Source organism: Ranitomeya imitator, chromosome 2, assembly GCF_032444005.1.
Source record: "Ranitomeya imitator isolate aRanImi1 chromosome 2, aRanImi1.pri, whole genome shotgun sequence".
Taxonomy (NCBI): Eukaryota; Metazoa; Chordata; class Amphibia; order Anura; family Dendrobatidae; genus Ranitomeya; species Ranitomeya imitator.
Window position 1 is genome coordinate 289,054,095 of NC_091283.1, and position 23,569 is coordinate 289,077,663.

Below are 23,569 nucleotides of genomic sequence, written 5' to 3' on the forward strand. Positions count from 1 at the left end.
TGCCAAGGCAAACAGGATCATGGGGTGCATTAAAAGAGGTCTGGATACACATGATGAGAGCATTATACTGCCTCTGTACAAATCCCTAGTTAGACCGCACATGGAGTACTGTGTCCAGTTTTGGGCACCGGTGCTCAGGAAGGATATAATGGAACTAGAGAGAGTACAAAGGAGGGCAACAAAATTAATAAAGGGGATGGGAGAACTACAATACCCAGATAGATTAGCGAAATTAGGATTATTTAGTCTAGAAAAAAGACGACTGAGGGGCGATCTAATAACCATGTATAAGTATATAAGGGGACAATACAAATATCTCGCTGAGGATCTGTTTATACCAAGGAAGGTGACTGGCACAAGGGGGCATTCTTTGCGTCTGGAGGAGAGAAGGTTTTTCCACCAACATAGAAGAGGATTCTTTACTGTTAGGGCAGTGAGAATCTGGAATTGCTTGCCTGAGGAGGTGGTGATGGTGAACTCAGTCGAGGGGTTCAAGAGAGGCCTGGATGTCTTCCTGGAGCAGAACAATATTGTATCATACAATTATTAGGTTCTGTAGAAGGACGTAGATCTGGGTATTTATTATGATGGAATATAGGCTGAACTGGATGGACAAATGTCTTTTTTCGGCCTTACTAACTATGTTACTATGTTACATGACCTTCTCCCATGCTTCCTCTGTATCATGCGCTGCTTGCAAGCCGAAGGACAGCTGCCGTAATACTCATTGCTCTGCACACCGGGACCATGTGTGTGGTGGTCAGTGAGTATTCATTGCCCTTCAGTAGCGTGCACAGTGTCAGCCGCAGGCTTCCTGCTGCTGCCGGGCAGCCATGTGTGCCACTACTTAAGAGAAATGAATATTCACCTCTCCATGCCCAGAGAAGTGAATATTCATTTATCTTAAGCAGCTGCACACGTGACCACGGGCAGCAGCAGGAAGGCTATGGCTGACACTGCACTACTGAAGAACAATAAATACTCACTGCTCTCTGCGCACACAGTCTCGGCGCGCAGAGCATTGAGTATTTTGGCAGCTGTGCTCTGCTTATGAGCTGCGCATGACGTCCCTGCCATGCGCTGCTTACAAGCATAATGCAGTTGATGGCATCGGAACAAGATGCTGGCTGGGGGCGCAGGGAAGGTAAGTGAAATGATTTTTTTTTTTTTTATGTTTTCTGATGGGGCCATTCATACCAGGATGGGGGTGGGGCCAATCATAAATGATCTTTATTTATATAGCTCCAACATATTCTGCAGCGCTTTACAGTTTAACAGTTTCAAACAACAGTCATAAGTAACAACGCTAACGATACAATAATTAAAGCAAAATAAGATGACCCTGCTCTTGAGAGCTTACAATCTACAATGAGGTGGGGGAGATACAAAGCACAGGTGTGTATTTACAATAATGGTCCAGCAATCTTCAGGGGGTAGGGGATAGTTGGAAGTAGTGAATGGGCTAAACACACACCCATAAAATGACTGATTAGTGAACGTGATAGGCCGCTCTCAACAAATGTGCTTTGAGGGAGCGTCTAAAACTATGCAAATTGTAGATGGTCCTAATATCTAGAGGAAGAGCATTCCAGAGGATTGGCGCAGCACGGGAGAAGTCTTGGAGTCGGAGGTACGGATTAGTGCAGAGGTTAGTCGAAAGTCGTTTGCAGAGCACAGTGGTCGGTTAGGCCGATAGAACGTCATGAGGGAGGCGATGTAAGGGGGTGCTGCACTGTGGAGAGCTTTGTGGGTGAGAACAAGTACTTTGAGTTGGATTCTATAATGAATTGGCAGCCAGTGTAATGACTGGCGAAGAGCGGACACGTCTGAATACCGATTAGCTAGATGGACAACCCTGCCTGCTGCATTAAGGATAGACTGGGACCATGCATACCAGGACCAGGATGGGGGCAAATCATACCAGAATAAGGTTGGGGACATGCATACTAGGATGAGATGGGGGCTCTGCATACCAGGATAGTGATTGGGGCCATGAATACTAGGACAAGATAGAGGCCCTGAATACCAGGATAGGGATTAGGCCATGCATACTAGGATGAGATTGGGGCCCTGCATACCAGAATAGAAATGAAGATGATCATTCCTGCCAGGATAGGAAAGAAGAGGACCATTCCTACTAAGATAGGGACGAGAGGGCCATGCATACCAGAGTAGGAATGAGGGGACCATGTGTGTCACGGTTCCCACTGTGCTGCCAACAATATGTCACGGATCCCAACAATATGTCAGGCATCCCGTATACCTTGATAATAAGGGGGTTGTTTGATTTCCCCTGGTTCCTTCCAAAGGGGATTTAGCTACATCCACTTCCCAGTTCCGGTTTGGAACTTGCAGCTCTCGGGTGCCCCCTTTACCCTCAAGTCAGATCAGGTACTGCACCTAGGGTAATTAGTCACCAGAAAGGTGACTATGTACTATGTACTGGCTATTGGGCACACTGCAGCGAGGACAATATAACTACTCCCACTCAGGCGGGAACAATAATTATCAATGCCGCCGGTCGCTGCAAAGACGCCCAATTGCACAGAACAAGGTCGCTGCAACCAGCTCCAATTTTCACCAAAGGTTAACTGGTCTGGAGCCAACCCAAGTCAGTAGCGTTATTCACCTCAGAGGACGCACAGTCATATAGAGCATGAAGAGACAAGCTAGTAAAATTATATATTTTACTCCATAAAAGATAGGCAGTATTTACAAAAATATTAAAAATATATTATAAAGAAGACGAATCATGTGTATATCGCAATTACAAATAAAAAGGGATTAACCGTGAAAATTGACTTACAATTCATTCAATGGTATGCCGTATACTGGCTGGGGGAGGGGACCTTCGACACTTATTCTCAGGTCAGATTGAACAGCCTGTCGTAGCTGAATCCCCAGCAAAAGACACTGCAAGAATCCTGCTTTACACAGATATTCCCTGCCTAAAGCCCAGGCACTCCCCTGTGGTGACATCACTTATGGGCTGAAACCTCCCCTTTTCTTACAGTATGAAAACTAATTTTTATGCATAATTTGCTGTGTGAGCCTCACATAAGTACGACACGATGCTCATGATGTTCCCCACATCAGGGGTGTTCTGTTAAGTGTAAATACGGAGCCATTACATTATCTGCTTAGGGAGAAATCCGCACTTTGCACCTAGCTGCTTGCGCTTTCAGTGGCCAATAGGTCTACCGATAGACATCCGGAATATGTAATTCGGATAGGTCCAGCCCAAATCGGTGCCGTAATATGTAACTTTAATAGAACAAAGAAACTCATGTTTTACACCAGTTCCAACTAGTGCTAGATGGGAGGAGTGAGCAGCCTTCGCAGAAACTGCTATTTGCAGGGGGCAATAAAAATTCTTCTACACACACACACACACACACACACACGCGCAAAAAGCAGAGGGGGGGGGGGAGGAGGAGGTCGGAATAGCCCGAAGCGTGTGTTTTGTAATGCTAGGCAGACTTAAACATGGCATATTCACATTGTCACGATAATGTGTATCAGGATGTAGGAGATATTAAGTACAAAATTTACCACATTTTTTGCTTGTTTTTATTTCCCTAATTTCCTCCTTTAAAACCTAGGTTAGTCTTATGGTCCAGTGCATCTTATAGTCCGAAAAATACAGTATTTGATGCAATAAAATGCAATTTAATTATGCAAAAATCATACAATGTTATTTCCTGGCTTTCATTTTTAGATTCTGTCATTTACAGTTGAAGTGTACCTACAAAAAAAAAAAAACACAGACTTCATTCTTTGTATGTGGAAAAACTTGCAAAATCGGTATAGTATCCAATAGTTATTTTCCCCATTGTATAGAATTTTCTCCAGGTCAGAGCTATTTTTTGACAGTCAACAAAATACAATTTTCAAATAATTCATTGAGATTTTTTTTATGTTTAAAAGGGTTGTTCTCTACTTGGACAATCCCTTCTCAAGCCTTATGTTTGATCCTGTTAAAATAAAAATAATTATTCAAACCTTCCATGCAGTTCCAGCAGTGTCAGCACTTGCGTTCATAAAGCGCATGTGAGTTTGTCACGTCATGTGAGCCCTGCAGCCAATCAGCGCTGATGTCACTGTCCCCAACTTCAAATCAAACAATAGGAGGAAGTAGAGAGCAGCCGCAGCTCTGGTTTCCTGTTTATGTTCAATACTTCCGAAGGCGGGGACAGTGAAGCCGGCACTGATTGGGCACAGGGCTTGTGTACTGTAAAAACCTCACATGAATCCTGACACCGCTGAATTGGCACTGGCAAGGGAGCTGTGTATGAGTATTTTTGTTTTAACGAGGCCAAATATAAGGCTTGACAAGGTGTTGTCGTAGTAGTAAGACAACTGTTTAAAGAAGTTACAATTTTTGGTTAAATATTTCCAACATTCTGAACATGAAAAAGGCTTCTCCCCTATGCAAGTTCTCTGATGTTTATTAAAGAGTTGAATTAAAGAGTTGAATTCCATGTAAAACATTTCCCACATTAGGAACAGGAAAAAGGCTTCTCCCCTGTGTGAATTCTCTGGTGTCTAACAAGATCTGATTTCCAATTAAAATATTTCCCACATTCTGAACAGGAAAAAGGCTTCTCACCTGTGTGAATTCTCTGGTGTCTAACAAGATCTGATTTCCAATTAAAATATTTCCCACATTCTGAACAGGAAAAAGGCTTCTCACCTGTGTGGATTCTCTGGTGGCTATCAAGATGCGCTTTCCTGTTAAAACATTTCCCACATTCTGAACAGGAAAAAGGCTTCTCCCCTGTATGGATTCTCTGGTGGCTATCAAGATTCGCTTTCTGATTAAAAGATTTCCCACATTCTGAACATGAAAAAGGCTTCTCACCTGTGTGAGATCTCTGGTGCTTAACCAAATCTGATTTCTGTTTAAAACATTTCCCACATTCTGAACATGAAAAAGGCTTCTCACCTGTGTGAGATCTCTGGTGCTTAACCAAATCTGATTTCTGTTTAAAACATTTCCCACATTCTGAACAGGAAAAAGGCTTCTCTCCTGTGTGGATTCTCTGGTGGCTATCAAGATGCGCTTTCCAGCTAAAACATTTCCCACATTCTGAACAGGAAAAAGGCTTCTTCCCTGTGTGGATTCTCTGATGCTTAACAAAATTTGATTTGTGTGTAAAACATTTCCCACATTCTGAACATGAAAAAGGCTTCACCCCTGTGTGAGTTCTTTGGTGTATAACAAGATTCCACTTCTGGTTAAAACATCTCCCACACTTGGAACAAGAAAATCTATTCTCTGCTGTGTGAATTTTTTGAGGCTTAAGAAAAGATTCTTTGAGAGGAAAACGATTTCCATATTCTAAAAGTAAAAATGGCTCCTTTACTTCAGGACCAATTTGTTTTTTAATGCTTATTTTGTGACTTTGATTTTCCTTAGTAGTCGGTAATGAATCAGAAGACAGGGCCTGTTTCAAAAGATCAGACGATAGATCTTTGCTGTGAAGGGATGATGGTATATCTGGAGTAATGGCATTCAATTCAATTGTATCCAGTGGGATCTCAAGATTATCTGATTTAAAAACTGAAGATGTCAGCTGCCCCTCTGATCGCCTGGTGCAGTCATCTGTTAAAAATAAAACCAATTAGCTTTCATTAAAAAATCCTTGAATTTTACATATTTTAACATTTGTACGTAAACTGTCCACAACATGACAAGATATGTGGAATACGTAATTATTCACTAAGAAAATGACAGCTCCCAGTCTAATAGAAAACCTCATAGGATGAACCAGTAGAGCGTGGTGTTCAACTGTTTGTCCATTCTGCCTCCGAAATATAGAGTAAAAAGTCACCAAACAATGTTATGTTGAGGAAAATTATACCAATAAACCTTCTAGTCATCTCACAAAAAAAGTCCCCACTCAGGTCCATCATCTGTTAGTGAAATACAGGTTTCTACATTACAAGTGGCTTGAAAAGCACCATGGCTTCCATATACCAATCCAGCAATATCCGCTCTCCCAAAGTCAAATCGTCCCCTCGCTTCTGAGCCTTGCAGTAGTAATAATAATAATTTTTATTTATATAGCGCCAACATATTCCGCAGCACTTTACAATTAAGCGGGGACATGTACAGACAAATTCAGTATAAGTTAAGACAATTTAAACAGTGACATTAGGGGTGAGGTCCCTGCTCGTAAGCTTACAATCTACAAGGAAATGGGGGGACACAATAGGTGGAAAGTGCTTGTTATTTCAGGTCTGGAAATTACAATAAAAAGGGATTTTCATATAAAGCTGCATGATCCGGTCATCAGCCCGTGTGTTTAAGTGCAATAGTCAAGTATCAAGTGCAGTTATCGCGTGCATGGAGGGTGTGGAGACAGATGAATAGTAGGGTGGAGATTCACATGCAGATAATATTTGGGAAACAGGACAAAGTTAGTTTACTGAGTAGTTGATGTGGTAGGCTTGTTTGAAGAGATGGGTTTTTAAAGCGCGCTTGAATAGGTCGGGGCTAGGTATCAGTCTGATCGTGCATTCCAGAGAGCTGGCGCAGCACGAGAGAAGTTTTGGAGATGGAGGTGCGAGGTTCGGATTACGGGGAATGTTAGTCTTAGGTCATTTGTAGAACGGAGGGCACGTGTAGGGCGATAGACGGAGATGAGAGAGGAGATATAAGGTGGTGCAGAACTGTGGAGAGCTTTGTGGGTGAGAGAGAGGAGTTTATACTGGACCCTGTAGCGAATGGGTAGCCAGTGTAATGACTGGCACAAGATGGAGGCATCGGTAAAGCAGTTGAACAGAAATATGACCCTGGCTGCCGCATTCAAGATGGATTGGAGAGGAGAAAGTTTGGAAAGAGGGAGACCGATCAGAAGAGTTGCAGTAGTCCAGACGAGAATGAATAAGAGCAACAGTAAGAGTCTTAACAGTTTCAAAGGTGAGAAAAGGTCGGCTTCTAGAGATGTTTTTAAGATGCAGGAGACAAGAGCGAGTGAGTGATCGGATATAGGGAGTAAAGGAAAGTTTGGTGTCGAATATGACCCCAAGACAGCGGGCATGCTGTTTGGGAGTTATGGTTGAACCCTCCAGGGTAATTTCGATGTTGGGTAGAGTGAGGTTAGTAGAAGGGAGAAACACAAGTAGTTCAGTTTTGGAGAGATTTAGTTTCAGATAGAGGGAGGACATGATGTTAGAGACAGCAGACAGACAATCCTTGGTATTTTGAATTAGGGTAGGGGTGATGTCGGGGGAAGAGGTGTATAATTGGGTGTCGTCAGCATAGAGATGGTACTGGAACCCAAATCTGCTGATTGTTTGTCTAATAGGGGCAGTGTATAGAGAGAAGAGGAGGGGGCCCAGGACTAAGCCCTGCGTAACCCCGATAGTAAGGGGACGAGGAGAGGAAGAGGAGCCGGCAAAAGATACAGTGGAGGAGCGGTCAGAGAGGTAGGAGGAGAACCAGGAGAGTCCACAGTATCAAATGCGGCAGATAGATCCAGGAGAATCAGCAGAGAGCACTGACCTTTGGATTTAGCTGTTATTAGATCATTAGAGACTTTAGTGAGGGCAGTTTCAGTGGAGTGTGCAGTGTGCCCAAACCACATTTAGCATCCATGTATAAAGCACGTGTAAAGCGCCATGGAATAAATGGCGCTATAAAAATGAATAATGATAAATAATAATGTATTTGGCATTACTATAGTGATAAGAACCCACTTAATTTACAATGTGTGTGTCTCCTGGAGCACAATCTGGGCACTGTGTGTTGGGTAATAAAATGGGATATTTGTAATTTTCACTCTCCAACATCCACTGCGCGCTAATTTCTGGAAAGTGGCTCTGGGGGTCAACATAGTCACTACTTCAATACATTAATCCCCTGAGGGTTATAATTTCCAAATTTAAGTCAATTTATGGGGATTTCAACTGCTCTGGTTTTCTGCCATTTTCTCATATTAGGGCTTCTGCATATGGTATGTCGTATCTCCTCTGGGATCTGCTCCTGTGATGTTTGGTTCTGTTACCAGGCACAACCTTATTTATTCTACAGGCGGCACTGGTAATGGAGGAGACATCGAAACCAGAAGCTCTGGGCGATGCAGGCTCTGCCCTGCCACTAAGATTAGGGTGCCTGGGATTTGTAGTACCATCCAGTCTGGCAGTATGGGTGTGTGTTTTCCAGCTCCCTGCTCCAGCCAGCTGGAAAGCACCACACCCTACTAAACCTCGAAGCATATTGCTGGAAGCTGTCAGATACAGCCTTCTCCTCTGGTTAATTCCTCTGTGCTCACCTCCCTTCTTGTTTGTTTCCTGTTGTGACCTCGGCTCGCTTACTGGCTACTCTTGTGTCTTCTGATTTTGTATTTTCTCTGCTCTCCTGGTACTGACAGGTTTACCTGACTATTCTTGCTACATCTCACATCACATAACAGAAGGTAACACCATAGCCAAAGCCTAGGGGTCTCTGTCTATGTACAGACCCATGTAGAAGGGTTAAAGTATGATGAACAAGGCAATCCCTGGGATCTGTAAAATGGAGTAGATAGCGCCAAGTCTGTTCATGGTGGCCATCTTTTGAGCTGCCAGGTGACCACGAACAGTGCCCCAATGCATCGTGTCTGCAAACTATTTCTGCAAGATCTGCAGACAAATAGCTAAATAGCTTCTTAACCCTGCCATGTGCCCAGACAGTAGTGTACAACTGTATATAGAGTATTGTCAGATTCAAGAGAAGTTGGAAAATAATTTGTAAGGTCCATTTGTTTCCTATTATCCTTTGTGAAGAATTCCAAAGTTATCACTACAAAGTGACACACATCAGGTACGAAAAATTTGGTCCCGATTATGAACAAAAAAGGAAGTGGTTAAACCAAAGGATTTGAGCAGTAACTACTGTAGTAAAACACTGAATATAGACAATAACACATCTACTGAAATGATTAAACTCAACAGTCTCCATCAGTAATAAATGAGTAACTGGTGGTGAAACCTCTCTGGGGTAATTAGCGTATGGGGCTCAGTGGCTCTTTCAAGCTAAACTCTTGTAAGGGCCAATGGCAGATGTCAGATCAGTTTCAAGAAGAAATATTAGACATTCAAATACATTATTTTATAACAGTTTAGAGCTGATGTGTCAAAGTCTGGATGGAGGAGAATGTTAAGGTCTAAAAGGCAAAATGGTGAACAGACATTTCAGTGTTTCAGATTGTTCAGAATATTTATCCGATATAGAATTCCCTACACTGAATTCCACACAGCAGGCTTTTATGGACGCTGAATTTACCCTAGAGGAAATAGAGCAAGCTATAACGGATATGGCCTCTGGGAAGGCCCCTGGGCCGGATGGCTTCCCGGTCGAATTGTATAGGAAATACCGAGAAATACTAGCTCCACTTTTATTACAAGTATTCAGAGAGATATGGAGAGGGGGATGTCTGCCCGATACTTTTTATGAGGCACATATTATTGTACTCAGAAAAGAGGGGAAGGATCCATTGGAGTGTGGGTCCTATCGCCCCATATCGTTAGTAAACGTAGACTATAAGATCTTTACTAAAATCTTAGCCACTAGGCTGAACTCTATCATACTGGACATTATACACCCGGATCAAACTGGCTTTATGCCTGGTAAGAGTACCTCTATAAATATCAGGCGGGTTCAATCGATAATCCAATACAGTTCTTTACTACCTGATAATAACTGGGCGTTGGCGTCGTTGGACGCAGCTAAGGCGTTTGACTCTCTTGAATGGCCCTTCTTGTCCGCCTGCCTACAGAAATATGGTTTTGGTGCCAAATTCCTGAATTGGATTAATATATTATACATGAAACCAAAGGCCCGTATAATAGTAAATGGTTCCATCTCTGAGCCTTTTCTACTATATAGGGGAACCCGTCAAGGGTGTCCCCTTTCCCCAGCCCTATTCGCTTTAGCAATAGAGGCATTGGCAATACGTCTTCGATCCTCCCCCGGTATTGAGGGTATAAAAATAGCGGATCACACTGATACCATTGGTTTATACGCCGATGACATGATAGTATTCATGGATAACACGGAAGAGACGTTACCGAGGGTGATTGCCACCATAGATAGATTTAGTGGGTTCTCAGGCCTATATATTAACTGGGAAAAATCTGCTTTATTGCCTCTCTCTCAGACCCCAGCGTCTAATCTCAGTGCCCTTTCCTCATTGCCTATAGTATCTAACTTTAAGTACTTAGGTATATATATGTCTAAATATAGTGGGTCAGACTTACACCTCAATATTTTTCCTCTGCTGGATTACGCTAAACTGAAATTTACATCTTGGAGCAAGATTCCATTGTCTGTAGCAGGTCGTATTAACCTCATTAAAATGATATTGCTCCCTAAATTTAACTATTGTCTTCAACACAGCGCAGTAACTGTACCGAAGTTCTTCTTTACCAATTTAAACTCTCAGGTTGCTTCATTCATATGGGGAAAAAGTAGGCCTAAGCTTAAATTAACCACTCTGCAGAGATCTAAGCAGGGGGGAGGAGCGGCATTGCCTGATTTTTTTTTATATTATTTGGCGGGACAGGCGAGGGCACTGAGTAAATGGATGCCTCACAATAACCTCCCTAATTCTGAGAGTCATCTGGTTAGTTCCGTTAGCGCTAAATGTCCATTAGGCCTTTTGGAGTCGGGGAAAATAAGCGCTCCCCGCATGCTACCCATGCTCCGACTGGCACGATCAACCTGGAGGCAGATTAAAAAAGCTATTGGATTTGAAGATATTGTTGCTGAAATGCCTTTATGGGACAATGGTTATTTCCCCATGCTGATGGATCACCCATCTGCAGGTTTTTGGATCTCTTACGGGGTTCTTTCGGTGGGGGATTTATATGATCAAGGGGTCTTTATGTCTTTCGAACAGCTGCAAGCTAAATATGCCTTTCCAAGATCTCAATTTTTCCGTTATTTACAACTTAGAACAGCTATTCAGTCATATACCAGAAATGTGGGAGCAAACCGCAACATCTCATCTTTGCCACTGATAGGCATTCTTAAATCACAGGGACCTCAGGGTCTTATTTCATCCTTATACACATATCTGTTGTCAATGGGAGCGAACTCAGCTATAGACTTGGTTAAGGGCAAGTGGGAGGGACTTATCCCTGATATGCAGAGTGAGGCGTGGGAGGACGTTCTTGACTCACCCCTTAAAGTATCCCCGTCAATTAATAACAAGATGACCCAATTATATATAATCCATCAGTCATATTTGACCCCAGTGAGACTTTTTCGGATGGGTCGATACTCGACGTCGGAGTGCCTGCGTTGCCACTCATCGGATGCTGACTTCATACACATGATATGGCAGTGCCCAATTATTTTTCAATATTGGAGAGAGGTGACGTCATTATTGACCTCACTTTTGTCAGTCCCGGTCCCTCTTGAGCCCTTGGTCTGTCTGTTTGGAGTTTGGGATGCGGAGGTTTGGGAACATTATGTTGGAATTTTTTTACGGGAGGTACTATTTTTGGCACGAAAAATGTTGGCGTTACGATGGATGGGAAGGTCACCCCCTACACTTAGGTCCTGGGTTGAGCTGGTGAACACAACTGTCTCATATGAACGCACACTCTACCAGAATAGGGGTTGCCCGGGCAAATTCAATAAAATCTGGGACGGGTGGAATGCCTCCCATCTTACTTTGTGAATTAACTGATTGATAAAGATACAGTCTACATGATCTCTTGTTCTGCAGATGTTGCGCAATGGAAGTGTAATGTTACTGCTAAAAGGCGGCGTAGTAATAGCTTTGAAGGCTTAGTTTAGTCTAGTTTAGTTTAGTTTGGTTTGATTATAGTTTAGGAACTCTGAATACTGACAGTTCCATGATTTCACGTATATGTCTTATTCCATATAAATACAAATGATTAATACATATGTATGCTCTAATGTCTTTTTTCTATCTTGCGAATGTAATCGTGCAAGTCAATCACAAAGACAAACGTTTATACTGTATTTTATTGTGATTAATAAACGAATTTAAAAAAAAAAATGGTGAACAGACGATTGTCATACGACCGGGCTATACAACCAATAAAGCAGCCACAGCCGGTGACTGAGAAGAATCTGTGACTTCCCTGCATTTAGTGGTCACTACTCACCTGGGTAGTCATATGTAGGAATCTCCTCTTTACACCGTTCATCACCCCTCACATATGTCTCTGTAGTATTAATACGGGTCAGATCTTCACCCTGAAAAACATCATAATAGTCACAGACAGATGAAGAGAAAAGATAGTCACATCTATAATCAGCTCTAATTCTGCCATCAGTTCTGCCATCAGAGCATTACAGTCCTTACTGGCGAATAGGGCCTGACGAGCAGAGAGAGCCCGCAGCAGGCCGCCTCTCCTCTACGGGCCCCAGAGGCTCAACTGATCATGCATCGTCAGACGCACGGCAAGTTAAAATCTGTTGCCTTGCGGGAGATCACAAGCTGGCAGCTGATGTCAGTGGGCACATTGCCGGCGTATATTGATACTCTCATATGATGGTACACGCCTCAGATGTATCAGGTGGAGGACAAAGGATAAACCATTTTTTTGTAAAGCTTAAGAATGACGCTGAATTATACTACTATGGGGGTGCATTATACCACTATGGGAGGGCATTATACTAGGAGGTGCATTATACTACTATGGGGGTGCATTATACTACTATGGGGGTGCATTATACTACTATAGGAGGTGCATTATACTCCTAAGGGGATGCATTATTCAACTATATATGACTATGGCTTGCATTATACAGATACAGATGTGGAGTTTTTCTATGAGTGGGCAGTGGGACTGTGGAAGTTTCGAGAGTTGGAGGCGGAGCTGGGGCGGTAGCCTGGGCAGAGTCCCAAGGGGGCCCGAAAGTTTTGCCAGTATAGGACACCGAAATTCCTGGTGGCAGCCCTGCCTGCCATCTGCACCGTTCTCATTACACAAGTATAAAACATAGAATACTGGTGAATAAAACAAGACTGAGCACAAGACCTTCACAGCCGTCTACTCATCATAGGGGAATCTCATGACACCTTCTCTTCATCTACCTGATGATCCTGAGGAACATTGGGATCTTGTTTATAGTCCTGTGGAAGAAGAGGATGGGGACATCTCTCTGGTGCGCTCATCTTACTGGATAGATCTGGAGGAAACCCATACAGGGACTGAATTCATTCTTTACATACAGATAATTATAGGCCGTGTGTACTTAGTCCTGTCTATTACCTGGTGATGTGAGGGACTGGGGAACCTCCATCATGACGTCCTTGTACACATCTTTGTGTCCTTCTAAATACTCCCACTCCTCCATGGAGAAATAGACGGTGACATCCTGACACCTTATAGGAACCTGACACATACAATGATACCGTCATCCCCCAGATCCCTTCATAGTGTTACTGTATAATGTCCCAGCAGTGTCACCTCTCCAGTCAGCAGCTCAATAATCTTGCAGGTGAGTTCTAGGATCTTCTGGTCATTGATGTCCTCATGTATCAGGTGAGGTGGAGGCCCCGTGATTGGGCTCAGGGGTCTTCTCCATCCCTCAGACACAGGTTCCTGACAGTGCTCACTAGAGGTCTTCTTCACTACTGTGTAATCCTGGTTATGGAGACACATTAATAAATCTCACTACACACATTTCCAGAGTCCTCACCTCTCCAGTTCTGTCCATCTGTTATTCCCATAGATAAGAATGATGTAATGTGACGTCATCAGAATCTCTCACCTCTCCAATAAGCCGGAAGAGGATCTCTAGGGTGAGGTGTAATATCCTCTCCGCCATCTTGTATCTGTCCATATCCATCTTTGATGGGTAAATCAGGAAAATTCTCTTATATAGAAGATCTTCACTGAGAGGATTCGATATTGTAGAGACCTGAATGAGAAGATGAGCCGATGTAACATCATAAAAATCCCGTGTAATAATACAATTACTGGAGCTAAGGGAAACATATGAGATTATTTTACAGTATTTAGTTTTCTTCTTTACATCTACTAATAAAACCTATATACACTGCTCAAAAAAATAAAGGGAACACTAAAATACCATATCCTAGATATCACGGAATGAAATATTTCAGTTGCAAATCTTTATTCATTACATAGTGGAAATGCCTCAAGACAAGGAAATGATGCTCAGTATTGTGTGTTGCCTCCATGTGCCTGTATGACCTCCCTACAAGCCTGGGCATGCTCCTGTTGAGACGGCGGATGGTCTCCTGAGGGATCTCCTCCCAGACCTGGACTAAAGCATCCGCCAACTCCTGAACAGTCTGTGGTGCAACATGACGTTGGTGAATCGTGCGAGACATGATGTCCCAGATGTGTTCAATCGGATTCAGGTCTGGGGAAGGGGCGGGCCAGTCCATAGCTTCAATGCCTTCATCTTGCAAGAACTGCTGACACACTCCAGCCACATGAGGTTTGGCATTGTCCTGCATTAGGAGGAACCCAGGGCCAACCGCACCAGCATATGGTCTCACAAGGGGTCTGAGGATCTCATCTCGGTACCTAATGGCAGTCAGGCTACCTCTGGCGAGCACATGGAGGGCTATGTGGCGCTCCAAAGAAATGCCACCCCACACCATTACTGACCCACTGCCAAACCGGTCATGCTGAAGGATGTTGCAGGCAGCAGATCGCTCTCCACGGCGTCTCCAGACTCCGTCACATGTGCTCAGTGTGAACCTGCTTTCATCTGTGAAGAGCACAGGGCGCCAGTGGCAAATTTGCCAATTCCGGTGTTCTGTGGCAAATGCCAATCGTCCTGCACGGTGTTGGGTTGTGAGCACAGCCCATGAGGAAATCACAGCAAGAATAAGATTGTTCCTGTACAGAAATATTGAACAAAAATTCACCGTGTAAAAACTGTCCCTAAGAAAATTACCTTTAATTACGTCTTAACGCAGTAAGGTGATAACAAGGACCACTACCAACATTTAAGATAGCAGGAGGTGCCTGTACCTATCACTAAACTAAACTGTTCCTAACTACCAGCGGAGGTTGGCACCCTACACCTGCGCAATGGCGCCCCCGATCACTGTCGACTGTCCCTCCTACCTCTATCCAGCCCTGTAGGATGGGGAAAGGAATAGTAGGAGAGATATCCTTCTGGGTCCTGCAGGGAGGTTGGCTTGCGAGCAAAGTGTCAGATAAGCGATCTGATAATATATAGTGATATCCCCCCTGGAGCAAAGTAAAAAAAAAAAAAAAAAAAAAAAAAGTTTAAATAAAAAAAACACACTGTAAAAACATTTTTAAAAAAGATCCTAAATAAAGAAAAAAAAAACTACTGTTCCAATAAATACATTTCTTTATGTAAATAATTAAAAAAAAAAAGTACACATATCTAGTATCGCCGCTTTTGTAACGACCCGACCTATAAAACTGTCCCACTAGTTAACCCCTTCTGTGAACACCGTATATAAAAAAAAAAAAAAAAAAAAAACACACGAGGCAAAGCACAATGCTTTATCATCATACCGCCGAACAAAAAGTGGAATAACACGCGATCAAAAAGACAGATATAAACATGGTACCGCTGAAAATTTCATCTTGTCCCGCAGAGTCATACAGCGTCATTAGCGAAAAAAATAAAAAAAGTTATAGCCCTTAGAATAAAGCGATGCAAAAAAATTTCTATATAAAAGTTTTTATTGTATAAAAGCGCCAAAACATAAAAAAAATTATATAAAATGACATATCGCTGTAATCGTACTGACCTGAAGAATAAAACTGCTTTATCAATTTTACCAAACGCAGAATGGTATAAATGCCCCCCCCCCCCAAAAGAAATTCATGAATTCCTGTTTTTTGTTCATGCTAACTCAAAAAAATAGGAATAAGAAGCGATCAAAAAATGTCACATGCCTGAAAATGGTACCAATAATAACATCAACTCGTCCCGCAAAAAACAAGACCTCATGTGACTGTGGACCAAAATTTGGAAAAATTATAGCTTCCAAAATGTGGTGACGCAAAAACAAATTTTTTGCAATAAAAAGTGTCTTTTAGTGTGTGACAGCTGCCAAATATAAAAACCCGCTATACATAGGAAGCCAAACCCCCCTTTATCACCGCCTTAGTTAGGGAAAAATAATATAATTTTAAAAAATGTATTTATTTTCCATTAGGGTTGGGGCTAAAGTTAGGGTTGGGATTAGGGGTGTGTTGGGGTTAGGGGTGTGGTTAGGGTTGGGATTAGGGTTAGGGGTGTGTTCCGGTTAGGGTTGGAGTTAGAATTGGGAGGTTTCCTCTGTTTAGGTACATCAGGGGCTCTCCAAACGCAACATGGCATCCGATCTCAATTCCAGCCAATTCTGCGTTGAAAAAGGTAAAACAATGCTCCTTCCCTTCCGAGCTCTCTTGTACGCCCAAACAGGGGTTTATCCCAACATATGGGGTAGCAGCATATTCAGGACAAATTGGACAACAACTATTAAGGTCCAATTTCTCTTGTTACCCTTAGGAAAATAAAAATTTGGGGGCTAAAAATCATTTTTGTGGGAAAAAAAGTTTTATTTTCACGGTTTTGCATTATAAACTGTAGTGAAAAACTTGAGGGTTCAAAGTTCTCACAACACATCTAGATAAGTTCCTTGGGGGGTCTAGTTTTCAATATGGGGTTACTTGTGGGGGGTTTCTACTGTTTAGGTACATCAGGGGCTCTGCAAACACAACGTGATGCCCGCAGACCAAGCCATCAAAGTCTGCATTCCAAACGGCGCTCTTTCCCTTCCGAGCTCTGCCATGCGCCCAAACAGTAGTTTACCCCCACATATTGGGTATCAGCGTACTCAGGACAAATTGTACAACAACTTCTGGGATCCAATTTCTGCTGATACCCTTGGTAAAATTAAACAAATTGGATCTGAAGTAAAACATTGTGAAAAAAAGTGAAATGTTCATTCTATTTTTTTAAACATTTCAAAAATTCCTGTGAAACACTTGAAGGGTTAATAAACTTCTTGAATGTGGTTTTGAGCATATTGAGGGGTGCATGTTTTTAGAATGGTGTCACACTTGGGTATTTTCTATCATATAGACCCCTCAAAGTGACTTGAAATGTAATGTGGTCCCTAAAAAAAAAAATGGTGTTGTAAAAATGAGAAATTTCTGGTCAACTTATAACAACCCTTATAACAAAAAAAAAAATTTTGGTTCCAAAATTGTGTGGATGTAAAGAAGACATGTGGGAAATGTTACTTATTAAGTATTTTGTGTGAGACATATCTCTATGATTTAAGGGCATGAAAATTCAAAGTTGAAAAATTGCAAAATTTTCAAAATGTTCCGTTTTTTTTCACAGATAAACGCAAGTAATGTTGAGGAAATTTTACCACTAACATGAAGTACAATATGTCGCGAGAAAACACTGTCAGAATCACTGAGATCCGTTGAAGCGTTCCAGAGTAATAACCTCAGGGCTGCATAGGGGTAGGAGGGACAGTCGATGGTGAGCGGGGGCGCCATTGTGCAAGTGTAGGATGCCAACCTCCGCTGGTAGGTAGGAACAGTTCAATTTAGGGGGAACAGGCACCTCCTGGTATCTTTTAAATGGTGGTAGTGGTCCTTAATATCACCTTACTGCGTTAAGACGTAATTAAAGGTAACTTTTTTAACTACAGTTTTTACACGGTGAATTTTTTTCTGTGAGGATAACCCCCATCTTTGGACATCGGGCACTCAGACCATCCTCATGGAGTCGGTTTATAACCGTTTGTGCAGACACATGCACATTTGTGGCCTGCTGGGGGTCATTTTGCAGGGCTCTGGCAGTGCTCCTCCTGTTCCTCCTTGCACAAAGGCTAAGCCCCTTCCACATCTCCTGGTGTACTGGTCTGTCTCCTGGTAGCGCCTCCAGCCACTACGCTGACGGACACAGCAAACTTTCTTGCCACAGCTCACATTGATGTGCCATCCTGGATGAGCTGCTCTGCCTGAGCCACTTGTGTGGGTTGTAGAGTTCATCTCTTGCTACCACGAGTGTGAAATCACAACCAACATTCAAAAGTGACCAAAACATCAGCCAGAAAGTATTGGTACTGAGATGTGGTCTGTGGTCCCCACCTACAGAACCACTCCATTGAGTGTTTCTTGATAATTGCCAATAACGTCCATCTGTTGTCTATTCCATTTGCACAATAGCATGTGAAATTGGTTGTCAAACAGTGTTGCTTCCCAAGTGGACAGTTTGATTTCACAGAAGTTTGATTTACTTGGAGTTATGTTCTGTTGTTTAAGTGTTCCCTTTATTTTTTTTGAGCAGTGTATTTTAGGCCGCAGACAACAAGCAGTTTCTTCCTCGGAGTCGGCAGCTGAATACATTTCTCATAGACTCATCTTCCATAACACTAATTCTCGTCTCATTTACAGACACTGGAATTGGCACTAGCAATACTGCAGGAGATATTCATTACGTGACATGAGAAATAACTACTTCTTGATGAGAAAGACATCATCTTCTTCTACGGCTCTAGAAACATATTTGTCCAGAGTCCGTCACTGACTCCATTACCACCGGCCATCTATATGAATGTTTCCGGTCTTCCCCGCACTGTAATCTTCTATCACATTAGATCTCATGTCTGAGTCGCGCACAGAAGTTTGAGGCTTTTAAAAAAGTGTCATGCTGCTACAGTGCAGTATAACCAGCGGGAGCTTGAGAGGGAAGTGAGACTGCGTACACAGAGAAGCACTGCAGAGCAGCAGCATAGGCACCACCAAGTGCCGAGAGAGTGGTCCAACAAGCCGAGTCAAAAAACAACAATAGGCAGAAGTACTAAAGGGATCAGCAATACATGTGGTCAATAACAAGCCAGGAGGTTCAGCAACAGTCAGAAGCGGATAAGACAAAGTCAGGAGGCAGAAGAGAGTCTGAATACAAGCCAAGTCAGAAACCAGAGAATCAAAACCCAAACGCTGGAAAAAGGGCAGACAGAGGGAATCAACAGACACGGGGCAAGTCAAAGATCACAGCAGGACAAACCAAGAGCTACCAGAGTCAGGTTCACACGCCGAAGGCAGAACTATAGCCGACACCGCCAGCAGGATGCATGGGAGCTAAATAACAAACCAGAACCCAGAATGAGGCAGAGCAAAATTAACTTGACATGATCCCCCTGGAAGAAGGGCAGACAGGATTAAACCCTGGAACGGATCATGACAAAAAGCTTTTTTGTTTGCACAAACACAGCGGACAGAAATTATCTGATCCCAGAGTCTCCATGTACAGTGTTTTATGGGATTTTTTTCTGGCCTTAGGCTTTCCTATATTACAGGAAAAACACTAGAAAAAAAACAGATACTAAAATTTTTTTTTTGACACATTAAACATTTGTTTTACTCTGTTGGGCCCCTGAACATAGATTTACACTGCAAGGATGGCACAGGGACGGGTACAACAAAGCCCTGGCAGTTTAACCACTTGCTGCTGCCAAAATCAAACATGGCATCTAAGAAGGTGTGACAGAGTTTGGCTGAATGCCATCCGACCCATAGTACTCAATAGTATGGAGCGGCATAGTTATTACGATACTTACATGCCTAATAATGGTGTCTGGGCCTGAAATGTACAAAGGTCTATTAGGCCGGGCCATAGGCAGCGTCCAATAGGACAACCCCTTCTTGATTAATATGTTTGGCCCCGATTATAATAAACCCTATACTCCCGTGTTGGCGCTGTTTGTATTGCTTAAATGTACCTGTAAATTCTAAATGTACCTGCAATCTTTGCTGAATTAAATAAAATACCTGTAGTAAAGCATTTACTATGTTTGCGGCGGCGGAGCTCAAAGACAAAGAAAACCCAGATATTGTGCAAAGAAAATAAACATTTATTTAACCAAAAAATAACTGGGTTTAGGATCGGGGTCTATCTGAGGGTGAGATGTGGTGGACCTTGGGGGTGTGGAGCTGAGGATTTGGTGGTAGTTGATGAAGGGGTTACAGGGGAAGGGGCAACAAATTAAAGGATTGGATCATGGATGGAACTGGACACACAGGGAGTAGACAACACAGTGGAATCATGGGAATGGATAGACAAACTGGAAGGGAAAGACAAGAGAAGGTAGTGACACATTTGACAACAGAGACACATTGGTAGGTGAGGGTGGAGGTGGTGGGTCCAAATTTTAGCAGGGTTTTTTGACTCAGGGTCTTCGTCCTGGTGGAAATACTATTAGTTTTGGACCTTTGTAGCAGTCTGTTGGCGTGGTGCTGAACTGGGCAGCGTGGTGGATGCTGCTAGCTGCAGGGGAAACATAGAAACATAGTTATTAAGGTTGAAGGAAGACTTTATGCCCATCTAGTTCAACCCATAGCCTAACCTAACATGCCCTAACATGTTGATCCAGAGGAAGGCGAAAAAACCCATGTGGCAAAGAGTAAGCTCCACATTGGGTAAAAAAATTCCTTCCTGACTCCACATACGGCAATCAGACTAGTTCCCTGGATCAACTGTTGTGATAGGCAATTCAGTATCACAATGGACATAGCGGTCAGAGCACATACAGTGATCTGACAATAACCCAAAATAATAGAACGAGCTCTGAGACGTGGGAACTCTGCAGACCGCAATCCCTAATCCTCTCCAAACAACACTAGAGGCAGCCGTGGATTGCGCCTAACTCTGCCTATGCAACTCGGCACAGCCTGAGAAACTAACTAGCCTGAAGAGAGAAAATAAGCCTACCTTGCCTCAGAGAAATACCCCAAAGGAAAAGGCAGCCCCCCACATATAATGACTGTGAGTTAAGATGAAAAGACAAACGTAGGGATGAAATAGATTCAGCAAAGTGAGGCCCGACTTTCTTAACAGAGCGAGGATAAGAAAGATAACTTTGCGGTCTACACAAAACCCTAAAGAAAACCACGCAAAGGGGGCAAAAAGACCCTCCGTACCGAACTAACGGCACGGAGGTACACCCTCTGCGTCCCAGAGCTTCCAGCAAAACAATTAGACAAGCTGGGCAGAAAAAATAGCAAACAAATAGCAAAGAAGAACTTAGCTATGCAGAGCAGCAGGCCACAGAAATGATCCAGGGAAAAACAAGTCCAACACTGGAACATTGACAGGAAGCATGGATCAAAGCATTAGGTGGAGTTAAGTAGAGAAGCACCTAACGACCTCACCAGATCACCTGAGGGAGGAAACTCAGAAGCCGCAGTACCACTTTCCTCCACAAACGGAAGCTCCCAGAGAGAATCAGCCGAAGTACCACTTGTGACCACAGGAGGGAGCTCTGCCACAGAATTCACAACAATCAACGCCCTATCAAGGAATCTAGTGTATATACCCTGTAACATTATGCTTTTCAAGAAAGGCATCCAGTCCCCTGTTAAATTTTAGCAATGAATCACTCATTATAACATCATACGGCAGAGAGTTCCATAGTCTCACTGCTTTTACAGTAAAGAATCCGCGTCTGTTATTATGCTTAAACCTTCTTTCCTCCAGATGTAGAGGATGCCCCCTTGTCCCCGTCTCAGGTCTACGAGTAAAAAGGGAGAGGGGAAAACCGGATGGATCGGCGGCTGCCTCTTCGTCAGCCTGTTAGGCCTGACAGGTTGCTACATCGCTGGTGGATGATTGGGATTGTGCTTGTTCATTGGTTGCTCGATGAGGGTCCGCTCCAACAGAGGACAATCCAGGTTGTGTGGTGAAAAAAAAAAAAAAAGGTTAAATAATAGTAAGACAAAACAAAAGATACTCACGTTCGGGTAGCAAGCGCAGGCATCAGAGAAGCAAGGTTTCGGTTGTATTTGTATTTGCTGAGTATCCTTTGAGCAGCACCACTTTTAACCTGGTTCTCCTGTCTCATGTCTTTGTTGAAGAGATCCTTCATCGAGCGCCAACGCACTCTTATTCTCTTCACTGTGGTGGGGAAAAAAAAAGGAAAAAAAGCCGGATTACGTACCGGTAATGCTCTTTTAATGAGTCCACGACAGCACCCCACATGAGAGAGAGGGATCCGCCCATAGGAACAGGAAACCTACAGAATAAAAGGAGGCGGTCCCCTCTCCTCCTCAGTTTAGTTACAGAGTATAAAAAGGGGAACCGCAAAAGTGTTAGTATTCATTCTTATTCAGTCACATAAATTTCTTAACTCTATACAACCATTATTTGTGACCTTAAAGGAAAGAGCTGTGCATAATTTAGGGAGGGTAATACATGGGTGCTGTCGTGGACTCATTAAAAGAGCATTACCGGTACGTAATCCGGCTTTTTACCCTTCGCCACGACAGCACCCCACATGAGAGATTTTCAGAGAGTCATTATTTGGGTGGGATTACTGTATTAAGAACAGCTCTACCAAAGGTCAGATCAGAAGACGTGGACAGATCAAGTCTATAATGGTTGTAGAAGGTAGAAGGTGTAGACCAAGTTGCAGCCTTACATATTAAATGGATCGGTACATCTGCTTGTTCCGCCCAGGAGGAAGCCATGGCTCGTGTTGAGTGCGCTTTTATACCCACTGGAGGAATCTCGCCTTTTGACGTATAGGCCAAGCAGATAGCCTCTCTGATCCACCGAGATATGGTAGCTCTCGTGACCCCATGTCCTTTCTTGTGGCCCTGAAAGGAGATAAACAGAGCCCTACTCTCCCTCCATGTCTGACACCTTTCTATATAAGTCAGGATGGCTCTTCTGACATCTAAGGTGTGGAACTTATGATGTTCTGGAGTTACAGGTGAATCAAAAAAGGAAGGGAGAAATATTTCTTGTGACCTGTGGTAGGTGGACGCTACCTTAGGGAGGTATGAGGGGTCTGGTTTCAGGACTATCCGATCATGAAATATCAGTAAGAAAGGTGGGTCTACTGATAGGGCCTGGATGTCACTAACCCGTCTAGCTGAGGTTAGGGCTACTAGTAAGGCTACTTTATATGTTAGGATTTTTAAAGGTATTGAATCTAATGGTTCAAATGGAGAGCTTGTTAAGGCCTCTAATACTAGATTTAAATCCCACGGAGGTAGACGGGGAATATGGACCGGTTTACTACGTTCACAAGATTTTATGAATCTGGAGATCCACCTATTAGCTGCTATATTGCATCCATATAGGGCTCCTAATGCCGAGACCTGAACTCTTAAGGTATTTACAGATAGTCCTAACTCTCGGCCTTTTTGCAAGAACTCTAGGATAGGTGTGAGTGGAACTTGCTTAGTGAACGGTACCGTGTAGAAGTCTAAAAATTTATTCCATACCCTACTATAGATTAGGGTGGTAGATCTTTTCCTGCTCAATAAGAGGGTGTTTACTAGTTCTGTTGAGAACCCTCTGGAACTTAATAGTTGCCTCTCAAATTCCACGCCGTCAAGTGAAGACCTTTCACTTGCGGGTGGAAAAAGGGGCCTTGGTACAGCAGCTCCTTGTCTGATGGGAGGATCCAAGGATCGCATAGGCACATGGTCTGGAGACAAGAGAACCATGGTCTTTTCGGCCAGAATGGTGCAATGAGGATTACTCTTGCCTGTTCCCTCCTGATCTTTCTGATCACTAGAGGAATCAGAGACATTGGAGGAAAGGCATATGCCAGTCTGAACCGCCAAG

The 23,569-nt window shown here is 43.1% G+C and overlaps 1 protein-coding gene across 4 annotated transcripts in view; it reads right to left on the reverse strand.

Moving 5' to 3' along the window:
• Window positions 1–2,694: 2,694 nt before the first annotated feature.
• Window positions 2,695–23,569, reverse strand: part of LOC138663226 (gastrula zinc finger protein XlCGF57.1-like) — a 69,840-nt gene continuing 48,965 nt past the window's right edge. For 2 of the 4 annotated variants that reach the window (XR_011318131.1, XR_011318132.1), the window contains exon 6: window positions 19,842–21,889. Coding sequence is in view for 1 of the 4 variants with exons in the window: in XM_069749388.1 (XP_069605489.1) it covers window positions 4,500–5,605; window positions 12,127–12,217; window positions 13,062–13,156; window positions 13,240–13,363; window positions 13,438–13,614; window positions 13,742–13,819 (1,671 nt within the window). In the remaining 3 variants the exon portion in view is untranslated. Of the gene's footprint in view, window positions 5,606–12,126; window positions 12,218–13,061; window positions 13,157–13,239; window positions 13,364–13,437; window positions 13,615–13,741; window positions 13,892–19,841; window positions 21,890–23,569 lie in introns of those variants that run through there. The other 2 variants (XM_069749388.1, XR_011318133.1) reach the window with 2 other exon arrangements.